A 20,183-nucleotide genomic window follows, 5' to 3' on the forward strand; every position below is an offset into this window, starting at 1 on the left:
AAAATAAAAAGTGAAAAAAGAAAGCTGGAGAATAAAAGGAAATCCAGAATGTTTCTAATTTCCAGATAGTGAGAAATGGGATGGTTTAATAGGTCTTGCTTTTAATGTAACCTGCCAAAAATAAGATAATTTTATGCATGCATCCCCTTCCTTCCTACGGCTGGAGTAGACTCTCATATGGAGGGTTGATACACATAGTCATGCACATACAACATTCTCTTTTTTTTACATTCTCACACAAATATCCAGCTGCTACTTGATTCCAGAGAAATCTTTGAAAGGAAAAAAAAAGAAATCCAAATCAGTCTTTGAGTTATGATATTGGCTATAGGTTAAATGCTATTCAGATAATATTTCTTGAACATTTCTTGGTTTCATAACATTTATTAGACACCTAGTTTCTATAAGGTTTCGTTTAATACAAATGAATGAAATGACCAGATCTCTTACATTAAGGAGCTTTTCATTTAGTTTTGTGGAGAAGAGGTAGGTAAAGCAATCACTGTTGGAAGCATATGTGTGTGTCTCTTTATTGCCTGTGGGAACATGAATGGGGAGCATGAAATCAGACCAAGAACTCAGGAAGGCTGCTCAGGGGAGGACATTGAGCAGAGTTTTAAAGAAAGACTTAGCAAAGTGAATTAGTAAAAGAATGGCATTGTAGGCAGAGATATCCCCATTCATGAAGTCATGGAAGCATGACCCACTGAAAGTATTCTCTAACCCCCCGGGCCCACTGAAATTTGTTAGAATTAAGTGAAATTTAAAAGTTTGCTCCTTAGTCACATTAGCCCCTTTCAAGTGTTCAGTAGCTGTCTATGGCTAGTAGATCCATGTCTCCATCATTGTTGGAAGTTCTGTAGACAAGGCTTCTCTGAGCAGTCCAGGCTGGGTGGATGCAGAGAGCATTGGTGGTGTGGGGAGGGGTAGGTAGAGCTAGAGAGGCAGGGAACTGCTGTATCCTGATGGGATTTGGCTGTGGTGAGCCATCTGAATGCTTTTAGGTGGAGGTGTGCTGTGACCCGCTGTGTGTCTTAGCTCGATTCTTCTGAAAGCAGGGTGGAAGGCTGGATTTGAGACTAGTAGAGAGTAGAGTGGTCTCTCTATCAGAGGAAAGAGAACACTGCAGACTACTGCACCTTTCTTGTTTTGTTTTTGTTTTTCTCAGAATGAGGGCCTGAGCTCATTCATTTTGTTTTCTGAGAATGAGGGCGTGCGGGAAGGTGGGGGCTAGGTAAGAGAAGGGTAGAGTTTGCCGAGCCTGGAATTGCTTGAACTGGGGACTGAATGGATGGATAATGGTGAAGTGGCTCAGTCAGGGAGTGTGGGGAGGAGTGCTTTGGAGTGGGAAGGTGGTGAGTTAGTCCACGCTCACCGGAGAGACCTAGGCTGCAGAGGCGTGGTGGTACTTGAAGGAGGGTGAGAGTGGTTGCCAGGGTAAGTATAAAAATGTGAGGAGCAGAGGGCCCGGCCCAGGGTGGCACCTTGGGGAACTCCACATTCTTATCCCTCTCCTTTAAGGGACAAACAAGAAGCAGTTACCCACAAAACAGACTAAGAAGCAGGCTCACTGAATGAAGGGGTAGAGTGTCAAGGGTGGTCCGCAGTGCAGATGAAACAGAGTTCAGGTAACTTAAGGAATAGAGTACGTGTCCACATGACTTGGCAGTGGGAGTGAATGGTAAGCCTGATAAAGACCGTCTTATTGGACAGTTGAAGGCAGAAAGTGATTATGGTGGGTTGAGCGATACATAGGAGGTGAGGAGTTTGAGTCAGTGAAGATTGATAATTTCGAGAGACATTGTTAAAAAGTAAGGAAGTGAGAGAAGATGGTTAATTAAGAGGACTGCAGGGATTTGAGGTGTGAGAAGATGGAATGTGTTTATGTGCGGAGGGGAAGAAAGCCAGAGGAAAGGGAGAGGGTGAGAGCTTCAGGAGCAGGGGGGAGCTGATCCAGGTCCCTGAGGAGGTGGAGGGGAATAGACTTAGAGCAAAGGTGGAGAGACAATTGAGGAGAAGATCTCTTCCACTCAGATGCTGTGGGTGCAGACAAGTTTACTCGAGAAAGTGCCTGCCTAAACCACTGGAAAGAAATTGTGGAGTTAGATGCTTGGAATCACATATCAACTTGACCGCTTTTTGGCTGTGTGATCTCAGGCAAATTTCCCAAACTTCTGAGCTTTGTTTATTTATATATATATGAAATGGGTTTCAGAACAGGACTGGTTAGGGAAGACATGGAAAATTCTCAACAGTGTCTAGCCCATGGTAGCCGGTCAGTCCTGTTAGTCTTTCCATTATCCCTTCGCTTGATTACCTTGACACATAAGGTCTCTCTAAAAAGTGATGAGGGGATTGTATGTCATTTGTGTGTCTCACACACACACACAGGCACACACACACACAATAGGAGATGTGAGACAGATTTCATTGCACAGTGACATTCAAAGGAGAGCTAACAGTGAATTGGGTGTTTAAGATTGGGGGGTTTAAGTTTAAAGGGCATTGTGTAGTATTTTTCCTTTTCTTAAATAGAAACAGAGGTTAAACAGGGTCTTAGGGGACTTAACACAATCAGCTAGGAAGTTCATTGTTTCAGAAAACCATTGTGTAATCAAGACATTTAATTAGAGGTGTCACTTGAGTCCTTGAACTAGGCAAATGCCAAAGGGCATGTAACTGCTTACATCTGAGTATTTGCTTATATACATTTTGCAATGCTTTCCTTTCCTTCCTGCCCTGTCGCCTGCAAACCCACTCCTCCCCCTAACAAAAGAGGAACAAAAGGAACATACCCACAACCTGTAAGGTTTTCCAGATCTTTCTTTCTGTGAGTGTACATAAATCTCTAGGCTTGAATGCAGTTATCCTTATTGATTTATTTACTTTTTTACAGAACATGGTCTCTTGCTTTCCTGTTTATATTGTTTTCTTCATTGGAAGTTTAAAACTTTTTAAAATGTCTGCAAGATGTCATTAGTCTAAAGTCCCTGGACACTGTGTTTTGGTCATCAAGTGAAGAGTTGCTGAGCACCTGCTTTGCTAGGCCAGGAGCCAAATCTGGGACTGTTGAGATGATAAAAACACCCCTCAGAAATTTCAGGAGAGGCAGACGTGTACATGATAAGTGGTATGATATATGTTTAAGTATCATTTTTGGAAAACATTTTAGAAGTCTTTATACAAAGACACTTTAAACTGTGCTTTTCTAAGGGAAAGATTTTCCACAGAGATTTTTTTTTTTGAAGTTTTAAGATGGAACTGAACATTATGCCCACTTGTATGAAGACAGTATTCCTTGGTCGAATGGCTGTTCTGACGTGCATTTTATTATGAGGCCAGTTTTAATTTTATGTTGTTAATTTCAGTCCCTTCCAGATACGCAGCATATTCAGGAGGAAAACTTATGCTCCCCACCACTGGGTCCTCCCGACTATCTCCAGGTGTCCAGAGACTCTGCCAGTGCCAGTAGCAGGAACTCTTCTTGTGACACGGATGACTTTGTTTTCGTCCCACACAGCGTCTCGTCAGACCACTCATGTGAGAATCTTTTCTACTTTACACATTATATTTCTTAATTTACTAGCCTAGCATTTATTTTCAACTCCTATGTCATGCTCTCTCGTGTCGGCCACCTTTTCAGAGGGGGCACTTTATTGAGTTGTTTGAATTCCCAGAACTACCTACCTACGTTTTAGCTCTGCTCAGTCATCTTCCGTAAAGCAGTAACTGGGTTCTGAAGGTAGATGAAAAGTTTGCGGGAAATGATCTCCAATTCTGTTTGTATCCACACAGAAAGAAATAGAAAAGTCAGCAGAATGAGAGAAATTAAATTTAAGGAAAGGCATGAAGGGAAGACCTCTTTTGCAAAAACAACCTAAGAGTCAAGGGAGGTTAAAACCAGTCTGGAGGCCCTTCAGGAGAGACTGGCATGAGGTCAGGAATGAGTTTCATAAATATATGGGAAGAATTTTTATAAAGGAAGCAGAATCCAACTTGACTAAATATGGTCAGGGCTCTAAGGAGTAGCAAAGGGCACCAGAAAACCTACAAAAAAAGAAGTTAGACAAAACCATGGAGGAAGAAGGAACTGTGGTTTGGTTGTGAAGGAACAGGATCAGAAAAACCAGAAATTGGGTTCCTTCAATAATTGAATAGTATCAAGTTGACCATGTGCAGGTGCAGATGGTTGGATAAGTTCGTATCAAGAGGTCTGGGTAGTTGTTTGTCAGGTTTTACAGCTGCTGCCCTTAGGCATCGTGCTAGTTGTTGTGAAGGCCGTCATCCCCAGAGCAAGCGAGCTCCGGGGTGTATCGACTGGGGCAGGGGGAGCACGGACAGAGCTGCAGGGGTAGGTGGGGTGGTTCACCACTGGTGCTCCGACAACTGGGAGTTACCTTTAAAAATCCAGAATACAGTGGTTTTCTTCTATTTTAAAAAAGGAATTAAAATGAAAAATTATGCAGTATTTCAAGCAGGAAATAATACAGCAGATACTCAAGTCCACCACCATTCTAATTTTATTTATGTCAAAGTTTGGCCACATTGTTTTAGATGTCTTTTAAAGATGTAAAATGCTATACGGGTACGGCTAAAGTCCTTTTCCTCGTTCTACTCCTGCCAGAGGTAAATTCTTACTGTAGATTTTTTTAATACTTTCACATATGCCTGTATCTATAAATAACATACAGTATTCTTGTGTTTTTACAGTTTTAAGTAAATGGTATAAGGAACGTTATTATAGCTTGGTTTTTTACTCATGTTTTTGCTGTGTATCTAGATACAGATCTAGATATGTATGTAGTTTATTTTAATATCTGAATTTTGTAGTACAATTAAACCACAGGTTTATCCATTTCTCTGCTGAGGGTTACCTGGATAATTCCTATCTTTTCACTATTCAAAATGTATTGTAACAGATATCCTTGTGTCAGAGTTCCTTCCACATGGATACTCTAGAAATTTTCAACTTCAAATCTATGAAATATTGGTACAGACAAGTTGTAGGCAACTAATAGTCTCTGCCGTGCTGCCCCAATGGAATAATGGTAACTTCTAAATACTTTTTTTTTTTTCATCTTTACCTTTACCTGGAATTCACTTTTGTAGATGGAATAAGGTAGGGATCTTATTATTGAATATTCTGTCCCTTCTCTACTGAGAGGCAATTCCAGATTTGTCATATCACGTTTACATAAAGAATTGGGTTTGTTTTAAGGTTTTCTATTTATTCCATTGGTCTATTTGTCTGTATTATAATCATTTTTAAATTGGTGTGTGTGTGTGTGTGAGAGAGAGAGAGAGAGAGAGAGAGAGATTGTGGGGAGGGGTGATGGTAAAGAGCATTCTAGTATTCTTTGGAATCACCCTGGCTACTCTTGACGCCTTTTGTGCCAATGTCGTCTAATTGCAGCTTGACAAATCTTACAAAAAACCATTTGGGGATTTTGATGGGAATTGTGTTGATTTTAAAAGACCTATACAGGGACAGTTAATGATCTTTACAATATTAAATTGTCAAATCAAGAATATATGTTCCTCGGGCGCCTGGGTGGCTCAGTTGGTTAAGCGACTGCCTTCGGCTCGGGTCATGATCCTGGAGTCCTGGGATCGAGCCCCACGTCGGGCTCCCTGCTCAGCAGGGAGTCTGCTTCTCCCTCTGACCCTCACCCCTCTCATGCTCTCTCTCTCATTCTTTCTCTCAAATAAATAAATAAAATCTTAAAAAAAAAAAAAGAATATATGTTTCTCACAAAACAGGATCATAGGGGAAGGGAAGGAAAAGTGAAGTAGGATAAAAACAGAGAGGGAGGCAAGCCATAAGAGACTCTTAACTCTAGGGAACAAACTGAGGGTTGCTGGAGGGGAGGTGGGTGGGGGGATAGGGTAACTGGGCGATGGGCATTAAGGAGGGCACTTGATAGAATGAGCACTGAGTGTTGTATGCAACTGATAAACCACTAAATTCTACCCCTGAAACTAGTAATACACTATACCTTAACTAACTTGAATTTAAATAAAATCTAAAAAAAAAAAAAAAGTACGTTTCTCCACTTATTTAGGTTTCCTTAATGTGTTTTGATAGATATTTATATTTTCCTACATAAAGGACATTCACATCTTTTGTCTAGAATAAAGTTTTAACTAGAATAAAGTTACCTTTGTTTTTTGTCCTTGTGTAAATACTGTATTTGAAATTTTTTTTTTCCAAAAATGCTCCTGTCGAGGTCTTTGTGCTTCCAAATCTCAGGTCATTTCTCAGTCTTCATCTTTTTGATGTGTTTACAGCATTTGTTATAGTTGGCCACACCCTTCTTTTTCTTTTTATTTTTTTAAAGATTTTATTTGTTTATTTGTCAGAGAGAAAGAGTGAGAGCACAAGCAGGGGGAGAGGGAGGCAGAGGGAGAAGCAAGCTCCTTGCTCGGCAAGGAGCCTGATGTGGGACTCGATCCCAGGACCATGGGATCATGACCTGAGCTGAAGGCAGGCATCCCCACACCCTTCTCTTTAGTTATTAAAAATTTGTTATTGTAAAATATATCATGCATATATTTTTCAAAGATTTTTATTTATTTAGAAAGAGTAAGAGCAAGTGGGGGGAGGGGCAGAGGGAGAGGGAGAGAGGGAATCCCAAGCAGACTCTGCACTGAACCCAATGCGGGGCTCGATCTCACAACCCTGAGATGATGATCTGAGCTGAAATCAAGAGTTGGACACTCAACCGACTGAGCCACACCGGTGCCCCAAAGATTTTATTTTTTTAGAGCAGTTTTAGGTTTACAACAAAACTGAGAGGAAGGTACCAGTTTCCCACATACCCCCTGCCCCTCCCCATTCTCAACATACTCACCAGATGTTAAAGGGATAATACCAGAGGATAAACCTACACTGACACGTCACAATCACCCAACATCCATAGTCCACTTAGAATTCATTCTTGTTGTTGTACATTCTTTGGGTTTGGAGAAAGGTATAATGACATTTATCTATCGTTATAATATAGAGAGCATTTTCAGTGCCCTAAAAATCCTCTGAGCTCCCCACCTGTCCCTTGGAAACCACTGATCTTTTTATTGTCTCTATAGTTCTGTACCACAGTTTGTCCATTTACCTATTAAAGGACACTTTGATTGCTTCCAGGTTTTGACAATTAAGAATAAAGCTACTATAAACATCTGTGTGCAGGTTTTTGTGTGGACATAAGCGTGCAGCTCCTTTGGATAAATACCAAGGAGCATGACTGCTGGCTGGTATGGTAAGGGCATGTTTAGTTTTGTAAGAAAACACCAAACTCTTCCCAAGTGGCTGTACCATTTTGCATTCCCACCAACAGTGAATGGGAGTTCCTGTTGTTCCACGTGTTCACCAGCATTTGGTGGTGTCAGTGCTCCAGGGAGGGCTGTTCTGATAGATGTGCAGTGGTGTCTCGTTGTTTTAATTTGCATTTCTCTGATGACATCTGATATCAGTTCAACATCTTTTCATATGCTTATTCACCATCCCTATATCTTCTTTGGTGAGGTGTCTGTTCAGATCTTTGGCCCAGGGGCTCCTGGGTGGCTCAGTCGGTTAAGCATCTGCCTTCGGCTCAGATCATGGTCCCAGGGTCCTGGGATCGAGCCCCGCATTGGGCTCCCTGCTCAGCGGGGAGTCTGCTTCTCCCTCTCCCATTCCCCCTGCTTGTGTTCCCTCTCTTGCTGTCTCTCTGTCAAATAAATAAATAAAATCTTAAAAAAAAAAAAAAAAAAAGATCTTGGGCCCATTTTTCAGTTGGGTTGTCTGTTATCTTATTGTTGAGCTTTAAGAGTTCTCTCTATACTTGGGATAACAGTCCTTTATCAGATGTGTCTTTGGGCACAAATATTCTTTTGCAGATATCTTTGTTCAGTCTGTAGCTTATATTCCATTCTCTTGATATTGTCTTTCACAGAGCAGTTTTTAATTTTAATAATCACTAAAGATCAATTAAATCATTTAAATAAATTTCTTTCTTTCATGGATTGCGTTTAGTGTTGGTATCATGATACCCAAGGTCCTCTAGGTTATGTTATCTTCTATAATATTTGCATTTTTTTTTCTTTTACATTTAGGTCTGTGGCCCATTTTGACTTAATTTTTTCGAAAGGTCTACATCTAGATGAATTTTTTTTGTGTGTCTGTGGATATCTAATTATTACAGCATTATTTGTTGAAGACTGTCTTTGCTCCATTGTATTGTCTTTGCTCCTCTGTCAAAGATCAGTTGACTGTATTTTGGGGGGTCTCTTTCTGGTCTCCCTGTTCTGTTCCATTGATCTGTTTGTTCTTTTGCCAATACAACACTGTCTTGATTACTGTATTAAGTCTTGAAGTTGCGTAGTGTCAGTCCTTTGTCCTTCTGTTTCAGTGTTCTGTTGGCTATTGTGGGTCCTTTGCCTCTCCATTTAACCATTAGAATTAGTTTGTCAGTATCCATAAAATAAGTTGCTGGGATTTTCACTGGGATTGTAGTGAATCTGTAGATCAAGTTGGGAAGAACTGACATGTTTACAATATTTAGTCTTCCTATCCAAAAACATAGAATATCTCTCCATTTATGTAGTTCTTCTTTGATTTCATTCATCAGTTTTGTAGTTTTCCTCATACAGACCTTGTATGACTTTTGTTAGATTTATACCTAAATATTTCATTTTGGGGGGTGCTGATATAAATGGTGTTGTTTTTAATTTCAAATTTTAGTTGTTTATTATTGAGATATAGGAAAGCAATTTACTTTTTAAATATTTACCTTATATCCTGCAACCTTGCTTTAATTACTTATTAGTTCCAGGAGGTTTTTGTCAATTCTTTCATATTTTTTTTACATAGATAATCATGTCATCTTTGAACAATAGTTTTATGTTTACCTTCCCAAGCTGTATACCTTTCATTTCCTTTTCTTGACTTACTGCATTAGCAAGGACTTCCAGTGCAGTGTTGAAAAGAAGTGGTGAAAGAGGACTTTCTTCACAGATTATATGAAACTGTAATAACCACAGCCAATAAAAAGTCAGTGGGAAAAAAAAAAAGAAAGAGGACATCCATATATTTTTACCCAATCTTAGTGGGAAAGCTTGGAGTTTCTCACTATTTAGTATTATGTTAGCAGTAGCTTTTTGTAGCTATTCTTTATCAAGTTGAGACAGTTCCCCTCCATTCTTAGTTTACTGTGAGTTTTTATCATGAATGGTGGTTGGATTTTGTCAAATGCTTTTTCTGTGATTTTCTGTGATTTTCTGTTAATGTGATAGATTACATTAATTTTAGAATGTTGAACCAGTCTTGCATACCTGGGATAAATCCCATTTGGTCATGGTATATAATTCTTCTTATACATTGCTGGATTCAGTTTGCTAATATTTAGTTGGAGATTTTTGCATCTGTGTTCATGAGAAGTACTGGTCTGTAGTCTCCTTGTAATGTCTTTTTCTGGTGTTGGTATGAGGGTAATGATGGCTTTATAGAATGAGTTAGGAAATATTCTCTCTGCTTCTATCCTCAGAAAGAGATTGAAAATAGAGATTTGGTATAATTTCTTCCTTAAGTGTTTGGTAGAATTCACCAGACAACTCATCTGGGCCTGGTGCTTTCTGCTTTAGAAGGCTATTTATTATTGATTCAATTTCTTTAATAGATGAAGACCTATATTCAAATTGCCTGTTTCTTCCTAAGTTTTGGCAGATGTGTCTTTCACAGAATTGGTCCATTTCATCTAGGGTGTCAAATTTGTGGGCATAGAGTTTTTCATAGTATTCCTTTATTACCCTTTTAATTTCAGTGGGACCTCTACTGGTGTCTCTTCTTTCATTTGTGGTATTAGTAATTTGTATCCCCTCTCTATTTTTTTCTTTAGTTCACCTGGCTAGAAGCTTATTGATTGTTGTGTTTTCAAATTCATTTAGTTCAAAATACTTAAAAATTTTTCTTGAGATTTCTTCTTTGACCAATTTGTTATTTAGAAGTGTGTTTTTAGGGACACCTGGGTGGCTCAGTCGGTGAAGTGTCTGCCTTCAGCTCAGGTCATGATCCTAGAGTCCCAGGGTCGAGTCCTGCATTGGGCTCCCTGCTCAGCGGGGCATCTGCTTCTCCCTCTGACCCTCCCCCCTCTCATGTGCACGCTCTCTCTCTCTCTCTCAAATAAATAAAATCTTTAAAAAAAAAAAAAGTGTGTTTTTAGTCCCCCTGTGTTTGGGGATTTTCCAATTACCTTTCTGTTACTGATTTCTGGTTTAATTCCATTGTTGTTTGTGAGCAGAAATTGATTTCTATTCTTTTAAACTTGTTTTTTGGGTTGTTGTTTGTTTGTTTTGTTTTTTATTATTATTATTTTTTAAAGATTTTATTTATTTATTTGACAGAGAGAGACACAACGAGAGAGGGAACACAAGCAGGGGGAGTGGGAGAGAGAGAGAAGCAGGCTTCCCGCGGAGCAGGGAGCCCAATGCGGGGCTCGATCCTAGGACCCTGGGATCGTGACCTGAGCCGAAGGCAGACGCTTAACGACTGAGCCACCCAGGCGCCCCCTGTTTTGTTTTTTAAAGATGTTATTTATTTGAGAGGGAGCACAAGCAGCCAGAGGAGGGGCAGAGAGAGAGGGATAGAATCTCAAGCAGACTCCCTGCTGAGAATGGAGTGCAACACGGGGCTCAATCTCACGACCCTGGGATCGTGACCTGAGCCAAAACCAAGAGTCAGACGCTTAACCGACTGTGCCACCCAGGTGCCCCACTCCAGGTCCACTTTCAAATAAAGTTTAACGCTTCAGTGTGATAGTGTGAAGTCCCTTATAATAACAAAATCCGGGCATCCCTTGTATCATTGCTGTCATTTATTCCAGTTAAATATAAGAATACATAAGCCTATCCATACATTCATAGAACATATACATTAAGCATATATAACTGAATATAATGTTACTATTATTCGCTTGTGCGATTACTGAGAAGTCAACGCAATTCTTATCTTTGTTTCTCTGTTAAGTATGGTGTTCTTTTTTTGACTGAGAAGTCAATGCAGTTCTTACCTTTGTTTCTCTATAAGTATGGTGTTCTTTTTTTGACTTCATTCAGAATTTTTTTTTCTTTATTTTTGATTTTTCTGTAATTTGAAAATGATCTGCCTAGGTGTCTTTGTTTTGGGCATTTATCCTGCCTGGAGCTCTCTGAGCTTTGTGGATGTGTGGCTTGGTGTCTGACATTCATTTGGGGAAATTCTCAGTCATTATTGTTTCCAATATTTCCCTCTGTTCCTTTTGTTCGTTCTTCTTTTTCTGGTAATCCCATTACACATGTTACACCTTTTGTAGTTGTCCCACAGACCTTGGATATTCTGTTGTTTTTTAAGAAAATCTTTGTTGGGGCACCCGGTTAGCTCAGTCTTGGTTAAGTGTTTGCCCTCAGCTCAGGTCACGATCCCAGGGTCCTGGGACCGAGCCCCTCATTGGACTCCCTGCTCATCAGGAAGCCTGCTTCTCCCTCTCCCTCTGCCTTCCGTGCCCCGTTTGTGCTTGCTCTCTCTCTCTCTCTCTCTCGCTCTCGCTCTCTGTGTCAAATAAATGAATAAAATCTAGAACAAAAACAAAAACTTTGTTTTCCAGTTTTTGAGGATTCTGTCAATATGTTCTCTAGTTCAGATCTTCTTTCCTCAGCCGTGTCCAGTCTACTAATAAGCCTATGAAAGGCATTCTTCATTTCCTTTACACTGTTTTTTAATCTCTAGCATTTCTTTTTGGTTCTCTGTTAAGATTTCCATCTCTTTTTACATTGCTCATCTGTTCTTGCATGCAGTCTACCTTTTCCATTAGGGCCCTTAGCATATTAATCATAGTTATTTTAAATTTCCAGTCTGGTAATTCTGACATCCTTGCCATGGCCCTGTCTCTTCAGTCTGTGTTTTTTGCCTTTTGTTATGCCTTGTGACTTTTTCTTGATAGTCATACATGATGTCCTGGGTAAAACGGAACTGCTGTAAGTAGGCTTTTAGTAATGTGATGGTGAGGTGTAGGGGGAAGGAAAGTGTTCTGCAGTCCTGTGATTAGGTCTCAGTCTTTTGGGGAGCCTAGGTCTCTGGTTTGTGGGCTTCACAAGTGTTCCCCAGTTTCTTTCTCCTTCCTGAGGTGGGACAGGATGACTCTAAGGCACTGGGGTTGGGTATTTCCCTGCCCCCAGCTCAGTTAGGTGGAGCTTAACTCCAGCAGATAAAGCTCCGGATGATGAAGTGGTTTCCCCTGAGGGCAGGCCTTGTTAAGAACACAATGCTCAGACCTATTTAAAAACGGTTCCTTTTCCCTTCCCCACCAGAAGCAGGAGGGGATTTTTTTCTCCACTGTTTTACTGTGAGCATCTGAGTTCCCCGAGATAAATCTGACAATATTGTGGGCCTCCCTATGACTAGATCCTCCTGGAATTTTTAACGCTGAGAGCTGTCCATCGTGATCCTCTAGCAAATTGTCAGTCACGGTTCATGTTTTTCTGCCCTGGCTGTGGTTTCCTCAAGCCTTCTACGGGTTGAGTCTCTTCTCAGATAAACCACAACTCCGCGTGTTTGCCTATCTGTCTCTCTATTCCTGGGGCATCAGTTTGCTTCTGACCTCCTCTCTTTTGGATCATTTTTCAGTCTCTTTAGCTTTTTACTTGTTGTTAGGGAAGAATGGCAACTCCCAGGCTTCTTACATGTGAAACCGGGACCCAGGAGTCCCCACATTAGATCTTTAAAACATCTATACAGTTTAAAAGTAATAATAAGACAAATACCTGAGTACACTCCTCTGATTTTCTTATCTCTTTTGTCTGATTTTCCTTTTGTTTTGTCTTACTGCTCTAATTTTAGGGAAATTTCCTTGATATTTTCTTTTATTGAGTTTATCATTTATGTTCTCATATTTTTAATTTCTAGAAGCTTCCCCTCTCCCTAAGTATTGTTTTTATTTCAGTATGCAATATTTTATCTCTGAGGACATTACTTTTTTTTTTTTTTTTTTTTTACTTTTCTACAGAAAATATTTTCTTTTTTATCTCTCCCAGGTTGTTTTGGAGTCTCGGTTTCAGATTAGATTCCTTCCTTGGATGTTTGGTAATTATTGTATACTCATAATTAAGAATAGAAAATTAGAATGTTGTTTGAAAGCTTTGTATGGGGTGGGTCTTACGGACAGTGGTGATGTATTATGTATTATGCTTCCTTTTTGGAGGGCTGCTCACATCTCCTGGAGAATACTCCCTCATACCATGTGGGGGAAACTTGTATTGGCTAAAGATTCTGTCTTCTAGGGTCTCCTAGGTCAAATAATACTTCGATCAACTTTGTAACTTCTAAATTTTTGTGGCTGTTGACTTTTCATTTTGCCCTTGTGAATTTAGGTTCTTCTCTTTTCTCTCCTTTCATAATATGATATCATATCAAAATAACAAGATAATTACCTAAAACCATTTAAAATCTTTTTATGGGGGCGCCTGGCTCACTCAGTCAGTAGAGCATGTTAGTCTTGATCTTCATGGTCAAGAGTTCAAGCCCCATGTTGGGCATGGAGCCCACTTTAAAAAAAGTCTTTTTCCAGTCCCATCCACGTTGATGTAAAAGTTGGGTATTCATCCTTTCTGATGGCTGAGTAATATTCCACTGTATATATGGACCACATCTTCTTTATCCATTCATCTGTTGAAGGGCATCTCGGCTCTTTGCACAGTTTGACTATTGCAGACATTGCTGCTATGAACATTGGGGTGCACATGGCCCTTCTTTTCACTACATCTGTAGTGAAATGGGGTAAATACCCCGTAGTGTAATTGATGGGTCATAGGGTAGCTCTATTTTTAATTTTTTGAGGAATCTCCACGCTGTTTTCCAAAGTGGCAGTACCAACTTGAATTCCCAGCAACAGTGTAAGAGGGTTCCCATTTCTCCACAACCTCTCCAACATTTGTTGTTTCTTGCCTTGTCAGTTTTTGCCATTCTAACCGGAGGAGATTATGCTAAGTGAAATAAGTCAAGCAGAGAAAGTCAATTATCATATGGTTTCCCTTATTTGTGGAGCATAAGGAATAGCATAGAGGACATTAGGAGAAGGAAGGGAAAAATGAAGGGGGGAAAATCGGAAGGAGGGATGAACCATGAGAGACTATGGACTCAAACTAACTGAGGGTTTTAGAGGGGAGGGGGCTGGGGGGATGGGCTAGCCCGGTGATGAGTATTAAGGAGGGCACGTACCGCATGGAGCATTGGGGGTTGTACGAAAACAGTGAATCATGGATCACTGCATCCAAAACTGGTGATGTATTGTATGGTGACTAACATAACATAATAAAATAAAATTAAAAAAATAAAATAAAAAAAGTCTTTTTGTCCTTAGGGTAATCCTATTAGGGATGTCCAGTCAAATTACAGAGCTTTAAAGTCACTTGAAAAGATTCCCTTCTAGCGATACCAGACAAGTTGATACATGGTCATGTATGATGAAAGATGATAAATGTTTTGCTTCATTTTCCTTTTGGTTTTATTATTTTGCTTCTACATTATGTATGGCTCCAAACTCAAAGCTACAAAATGAAGTACACTTAGTGGAGCGTAGTGGCTTCTGTCCCTGCCCCATCTGCCTTGTTCCCTCCATTACCACATCAGGAGCTCTTCTCTTTAAAATAGGTAGCCTCCTTCCTCACTTCTCTTTATTCTCTTACCCTGATTTATTTTCCTTTATAGACGTTTTAAAATATTTATATTACTTTTTTATTTTGAGAGCGTGTGGAGCCTGATGCAGGGCTCGATCCCATGACCCCCAGATCATGACCCGAGCTGAAATCAAGGGTCGGATGCTTAACGGACTGAGCCACCCAGGGGCCCCTATTTTCCTTTATATTTCTTATCACGCCTGACACTCTTACCTTCTTTCATTACTAGAATGGCAGCTTCATGAGAGCAGGGACTTGAGATGTGCTAAAATAAATGCATTTCTCAATTCTTATTTAGGGCCATTCAGAGGGATATTTGTGTCTGTTTCCTTTTTTTCCCCTTTGGAGTATGGGTTAGCAGCATAACCTATACTTTTCTTTTTAAAAACGTATTTGGTCAACACTGCTATTTCATATCTACACACTGATTATGCCTTTACAGCCATTTAAAGTCACACAGGCAATGTGATAGAATGGACATACCAGTGACAAGAATGAGGGGCCCCTGCATTCTGAGCTCAGCTCTGTTCCCATACGTAGATGATACTGGAGCAGGTGAAGGCGGCCTGTGGCTTGTGCTACAGTGTCTGAGAGGTCCCAGCTTCCACGACGACGCCTTGTTCAACAACCCGTGCAAGACAGGGAGTGTTACGCAGGATGGGGGTGCTCCAACAGTGGGGTGAACTAGACTTCGTTTACAGTCAGTTGTGCTGGAACGTGTTCCTAAAAGTTACCACTCTCTGAAAAAATTGCTCAATAAAAACCACAGAGTTTATGGGCAAATGGGAATCAGGAGCCTAACACTCAAAAACGCTGGTGAGTGACGTATTAAAAGGAACATGATAAAAACGTTAGCACAGTTTTTTACCGTGCCTGTTAAATGGTGAAGGATACGTAACACTGAAATAAATACGACACTTTACCTTGGAAAGACCTGATGTTTGTTTATAGAAGTGGGCACTGAAGGCTTCCAGCCTGTGTTTTCAGCTGGGCGCCATGTGTTCAGTGTTTTTGCTCATGGTTTTTACCCGCTTTTACTCGTGGAGGAAACTGCATCATAAGCGAGTGGTAAATTTGTGCGGTGCTCAGATTTTTCCGAATAATCGTGTTGGGACAATTTACGTTTTTTAAGCAGGTGGTAGAGCAGAACTGATGGTGTTTTTCTCTTTCTCCTTTAGATGATACGCCGATGGGGACTGCTGGCAGACATGCTTCAAATGAGTTCTTGGTGTGTGGAGGGTATGTTTATGTTTATTAAATTAGAATGTTTCTCATATTTTGGTTTTTCTGAGGAAACTTTATAGAACTTTGACCATGTTTTTGATTCTGAATTTTATTTTGTTTCACAATTTGTCATTTCTATTTTTTTAAAAAGTTTAAATTGTAGTAAAAAAGCACGTAATGTCTGTTGTCTTCACCGTTTTTTAAGTTTATAGTTCAGTAGCATTAAGTATATTCACAGTGTTGGGCAACCAATCTCCAGAACTTTTTCATCTTGCAAAACTAAAACTCAGTACTCCTTATGTAATAGCACTCCCCATTTCTCCCACCTCTAGGTGCTGGTGACCACTGTTCTACTTTCTCTTTCTATGAATTTGACTATTTTAGATACCTAATATAAGTAGAGTATACAATGTATGTCTTTTTGTGACTGGCTTAGTTCAGTCATCATAATGTCCTCAAGGTTCATCCATGTTGTAGCATTTGTCAGAATTTCTTTTAAGGCTGAACCTTATTCCATTCTACATACATATATATACACACACACACACACTGTGTTTTGTTTATCCATTCATCTGCCGGTGGTCAATTGGATTTCTTGTACCTCTTGGCTATTGTGAATAATTCTGCTATAAATGTGAATGTGCAGATATCTGTTTGAGATCCTGCTTTCAGTTCCTTTGGATATATATATATATACACCCAACAGTGGGGTTGCTGGATCATATGATATTTCTATTTTTAATTTTTTGAGGAGTTGTGATACTATTTTCCGTAGTGGTTGTACCATTTTACATTCCTACCAACAGTGTACAAGGGTTCCAGTTTCTCTACATCTTCAGTGACACTTGTTATTTGTTTGTTTGCTTGTTTTTTGTAATAACCATCTTAATGAGTATGAGGTGATATCTCATTGTGGTTTTGATTTGCAGTTCTCTAATGATTAGTGGTTTTGAGTGTCTTTTCATATACTTATTGGACATTTGTCTATCATTGATTGTTGATTTGTAGGAGTTCTTTATATATTTTGGATATTAACCCTTTATCAGATATATGATTTACAGACATTTTCTCCCAGTCCAAACATTGTCTTTCCACTCTGTTGATGTGTCCTTTGAGCACAGGAGTTTTAGAATTTGTTGTAGTCTCATTTGTCTATTTTTTTGTTCTGTTGTCTGTGTTTTTGGTGTCATTCAAGAAATCATTGCCTAATGCAGTGTCATGAAGCTTTTCTCCTATGTTTTCTTCTAGGAGTTATATAATTTTGGGTCTTACATTTAGCTCTTTAATCCATTTTGAGTTAATTTTTGTATATTGTATAAGGTAAGGGTCCAGCTGCATTCTTTGCATATGGAATCTAGTTTTCTCATTTGCTGAAGAGACCGTCTTTTTGCCATCGAGTGGCGTTGGCATCCTTGTTGAAGATCATTTGTCCATATATGCAAGGGTGTGTTTCTGGACTGTCTATTCCATTCTTTTGGTCTCTGTGTCTGTCATTATGCCAACCACATTGTTTTGATTACTGTAGATTTGAAATTAGGAAGTATGAAACCTCCAATTTTGTTTTTCTTTTCCAAAATTGTTTTGACCATTCAGGGTTCCTGCAGTTTACATATGAATTTCAGGAAAGATTTTTCTATTTCTGCAAAAAATGCCTTTGAGATTTTGGTAGGGATGGCATTGATCTGTATAGATCACTTTGGGTGGAATTGACAACAGTATTAAATCTTACGGTCAATGAAGACGGGATGTCTTTTATAGTTTTTTCAGCAATGTTGTGTAGTTTCCAATATACAAGTCTTTCACCTCCTTGGTTAGATTTATTTCTGTGATTTTATTCTTTTTGATACTATTGTAAATGGCATTGTTAATTTCCTTTTTGCATTGTTCATTGTTAGTGTATAGAAATGCTACTCATATCTGTGTGTTGATTTCATTTCCTGCAACTTTGCTGAATGTATTAGTTCTAATGGCTTTTTGCGTGTGAAATCTTTTGGGTTTTCTACATTTAAGATCATATTACCCATGAACAGAAATAATTTTACTTACTCCATTCCAATTCAAATGCCTTTTATTTCTTTCTCTTGCCTAATTGCTCTGGGTAGGAATTCTATGTAGAAGTGGTGAGAGCAGGCATCCTTGTCTTGTTCCTGATCATAGAGGAAAGGCTTTCAGTTTTTAACCATTGAGTATGATGACAGTTATGGGTTTTTTATATATGGTATTTTTTATGTTGAGGTAATTTTTTTCAATTCCTAGTTTGTTGAATGCTTTTTATCATTAAAGGATGTTGGGATTTTGTCAAATGCTTTTTCTGCATGAATTGACATCGTCATGTGGTTTTTGTCTTTCATTCCATTAATGTAGGTATATTATAAATCACATTTGGTCATGGTATATGATCCTTTTAATGTGTTACTGAATTTGGTTTGCTAGTGTTTTGTTAAGGATTTTTACATCAAATTTCATCAGGGAAATTGTTCTGGTGTTGTTGTTGTTGTTGTTGCTGTTTTGTAGTATCTGTGTGTGGCTTTGGTATTAGGGTAATGCTGAACTCATGGACGGAGTTTGGGAGTGTTTCCTCCTCTTTAATATTTTGGAAGAGTTTGAGACGTGTTGATGTTAATTCTTTACATGTTTGGTAGAATTTACCAGTGAAACATGTGGCCTTAGGCTTTTTTTTATTACTTGGAAGTTTTGATTACTAATCCAGTCTCCTTGCTAGTTATGGGTCTGTTCAGATTTTCCCTTCCTTTTTATCATCCAACCTTAGTAGGCTGTGTGTTTGTAGAAATTTATCCATTTCTTCTAGGTTATCCAATTTGTTGGCAAGCACTTGTTCATAGTATTCTCTTATAATCCTTTGTATTTCTGTGGCTTTAGTTGTCATGTTCCTTCTTTCATTTCTGATTTTGAGTCTTCTCTTTTTATTAGTTAACCTAGCTATATGTCAGTTTTGTTGATTTTTAAAAATGCCAAAACTCTTAGTTTGATTTTTCTGTTTTCTCAATTTTGTTTATCTCTGCTCTAATCTTCATTAGTTCCTATTTTTTGTTAGGAAATGAGTTTAGTTTGTACTTTTCCTTCTTTTTTTAAGATTTATTTATTTGGGAGAGAGAGTACATGAGTGAGTGTGAGTGGGGGAAGGGGTAGAGGGAGAGAATCTTCGAGCAGACTCCCTGCTGAGAATGGAGCCCAACATGGGGCTTGATCTCACAACCCATGGGATCACAACCTGAGCCAAAAGCAAGAGTTGGATACCCAACTGACTGAGCCATCCAGGTGCCCCTAGTTTGTACTTTTTCTAATTTGAGGGGTAAAGTTAAGTTTTTTATTTGAGATTTTTTTTTTTAATGTTAGCATTTACAGCCATAAACATCTGTCTTAATGCTACTTTCACTGTATTCCATAAGTTTTGGTATGTTGTGTTTACATTGTCATTTTTCTCAAGACATTTTCTGATTTATTTTGTGATTTCTTTTCTGACCTATTGTTTGTGTAAGAGTGTGTTGTTTAGTTTCTGTGTATTTGCGGATTTTCTTGTTTTCCTTCTTCTGTTGACCTCTACTTTCTATCCATTATGATTGGAAAAGATACTTTGTATGATTTCAATCTTTTAAAATTTTAAGATTTGTTTTGTGGCTTAATATGTGGTCTGTCCTGGAGAATGTTTCGTGTGCACTTGAGAAGAATGTATCTTCTTCTTTTGGTGGTGGGAAGAGTGTTCTGTATATGTCTACTAGATCCAGTTGGTCTAGGGTGTTGTTCAAGCCCTGTTTCTTTATTGCTCATTCCTCTGATTTTTCTGTCCATTATGGAAAGTGGAGTATTGAATTGTTCAGCTGTTATTGTGGAATTGTCTATTTCTCCCTTCAGTTCTGTCAATATTTGCTTCATATATTTGGGAACACTGATGTTTGGTGCATAAATATTTATAATTGTTATATTTCCCTAGTTAATTGACCCTTTAATAATGTCCTGTTTTGTCTCTTGTAACAGTGTTTGACTGAAAGTCTCTTTTGTCTGATATTAATATTGCCACTCCTGCTCTCTTTTGGTTACCATTTGCATGGAGTATCTTTCTTTTTTTTTATTTTTTAAGATTTATTTATTTATTTGAGAGAGAGAGAGAGCATGCATGTAGAGGGGAGGGCAGAGGGAGAGGGAGAGAGAATCTTAAGCAGGCTCCCCACTGAGTGCAGAGCCTGACATGGGGCTCAATCTCACATGAGATCCATGATCCTGGGATCACGACCTGAGCTGAAACCAAGAGTTGGACG

General features: G+C 39.0%; 1 protein-coding gene across 5 annotated transcripts in view; it reads left to right on the plus strand.

The window, feature by feature from the left end:
• ULK2 (unc-51 like autophagy activating kinase 2) overlaps positions 1 to 20,183 on the plus strand; it is an 82,536-nt gene that overhangs the window by 32,133 nt on the left and 30,220 nt on the right. For all 5 annotated transcript variants that reach the window (XM_064582743.1, XM_064582740.1, XM_064582742.1 and 2 more), the window contains 2 exons: positions 3,369 to 3,540; positions 15,861 to 15,921. In XM_064582743.1, the coding sequence (XP_064438813.1) occupies positions 3,369 to 3,540; positions 15,861 to 15,921 (233 nt within the window). The remainder of the gene's footprint in view (positions 1 to 3,368; positions 3,541 to 15,860; positions 15,922 to 20,183) is intronic.

This window comes from Mirounga angustirostris, unplaced genomic scaffold (genome assembly GCF_029215605.1).
Source record: "Mirounga angustirostris isolate CCGP_5_RB_7025 unplaced genomic scaffold, mMirAng1.0.hap1 SCAF_17, whole genome shotgun sequence".
Taxonomy (NCBI): Eukaryota; Metazoa; Chordata; class Mammalia; order Carnivora; family Phocidae; genus Mirounga; species Mirounga angustirostris.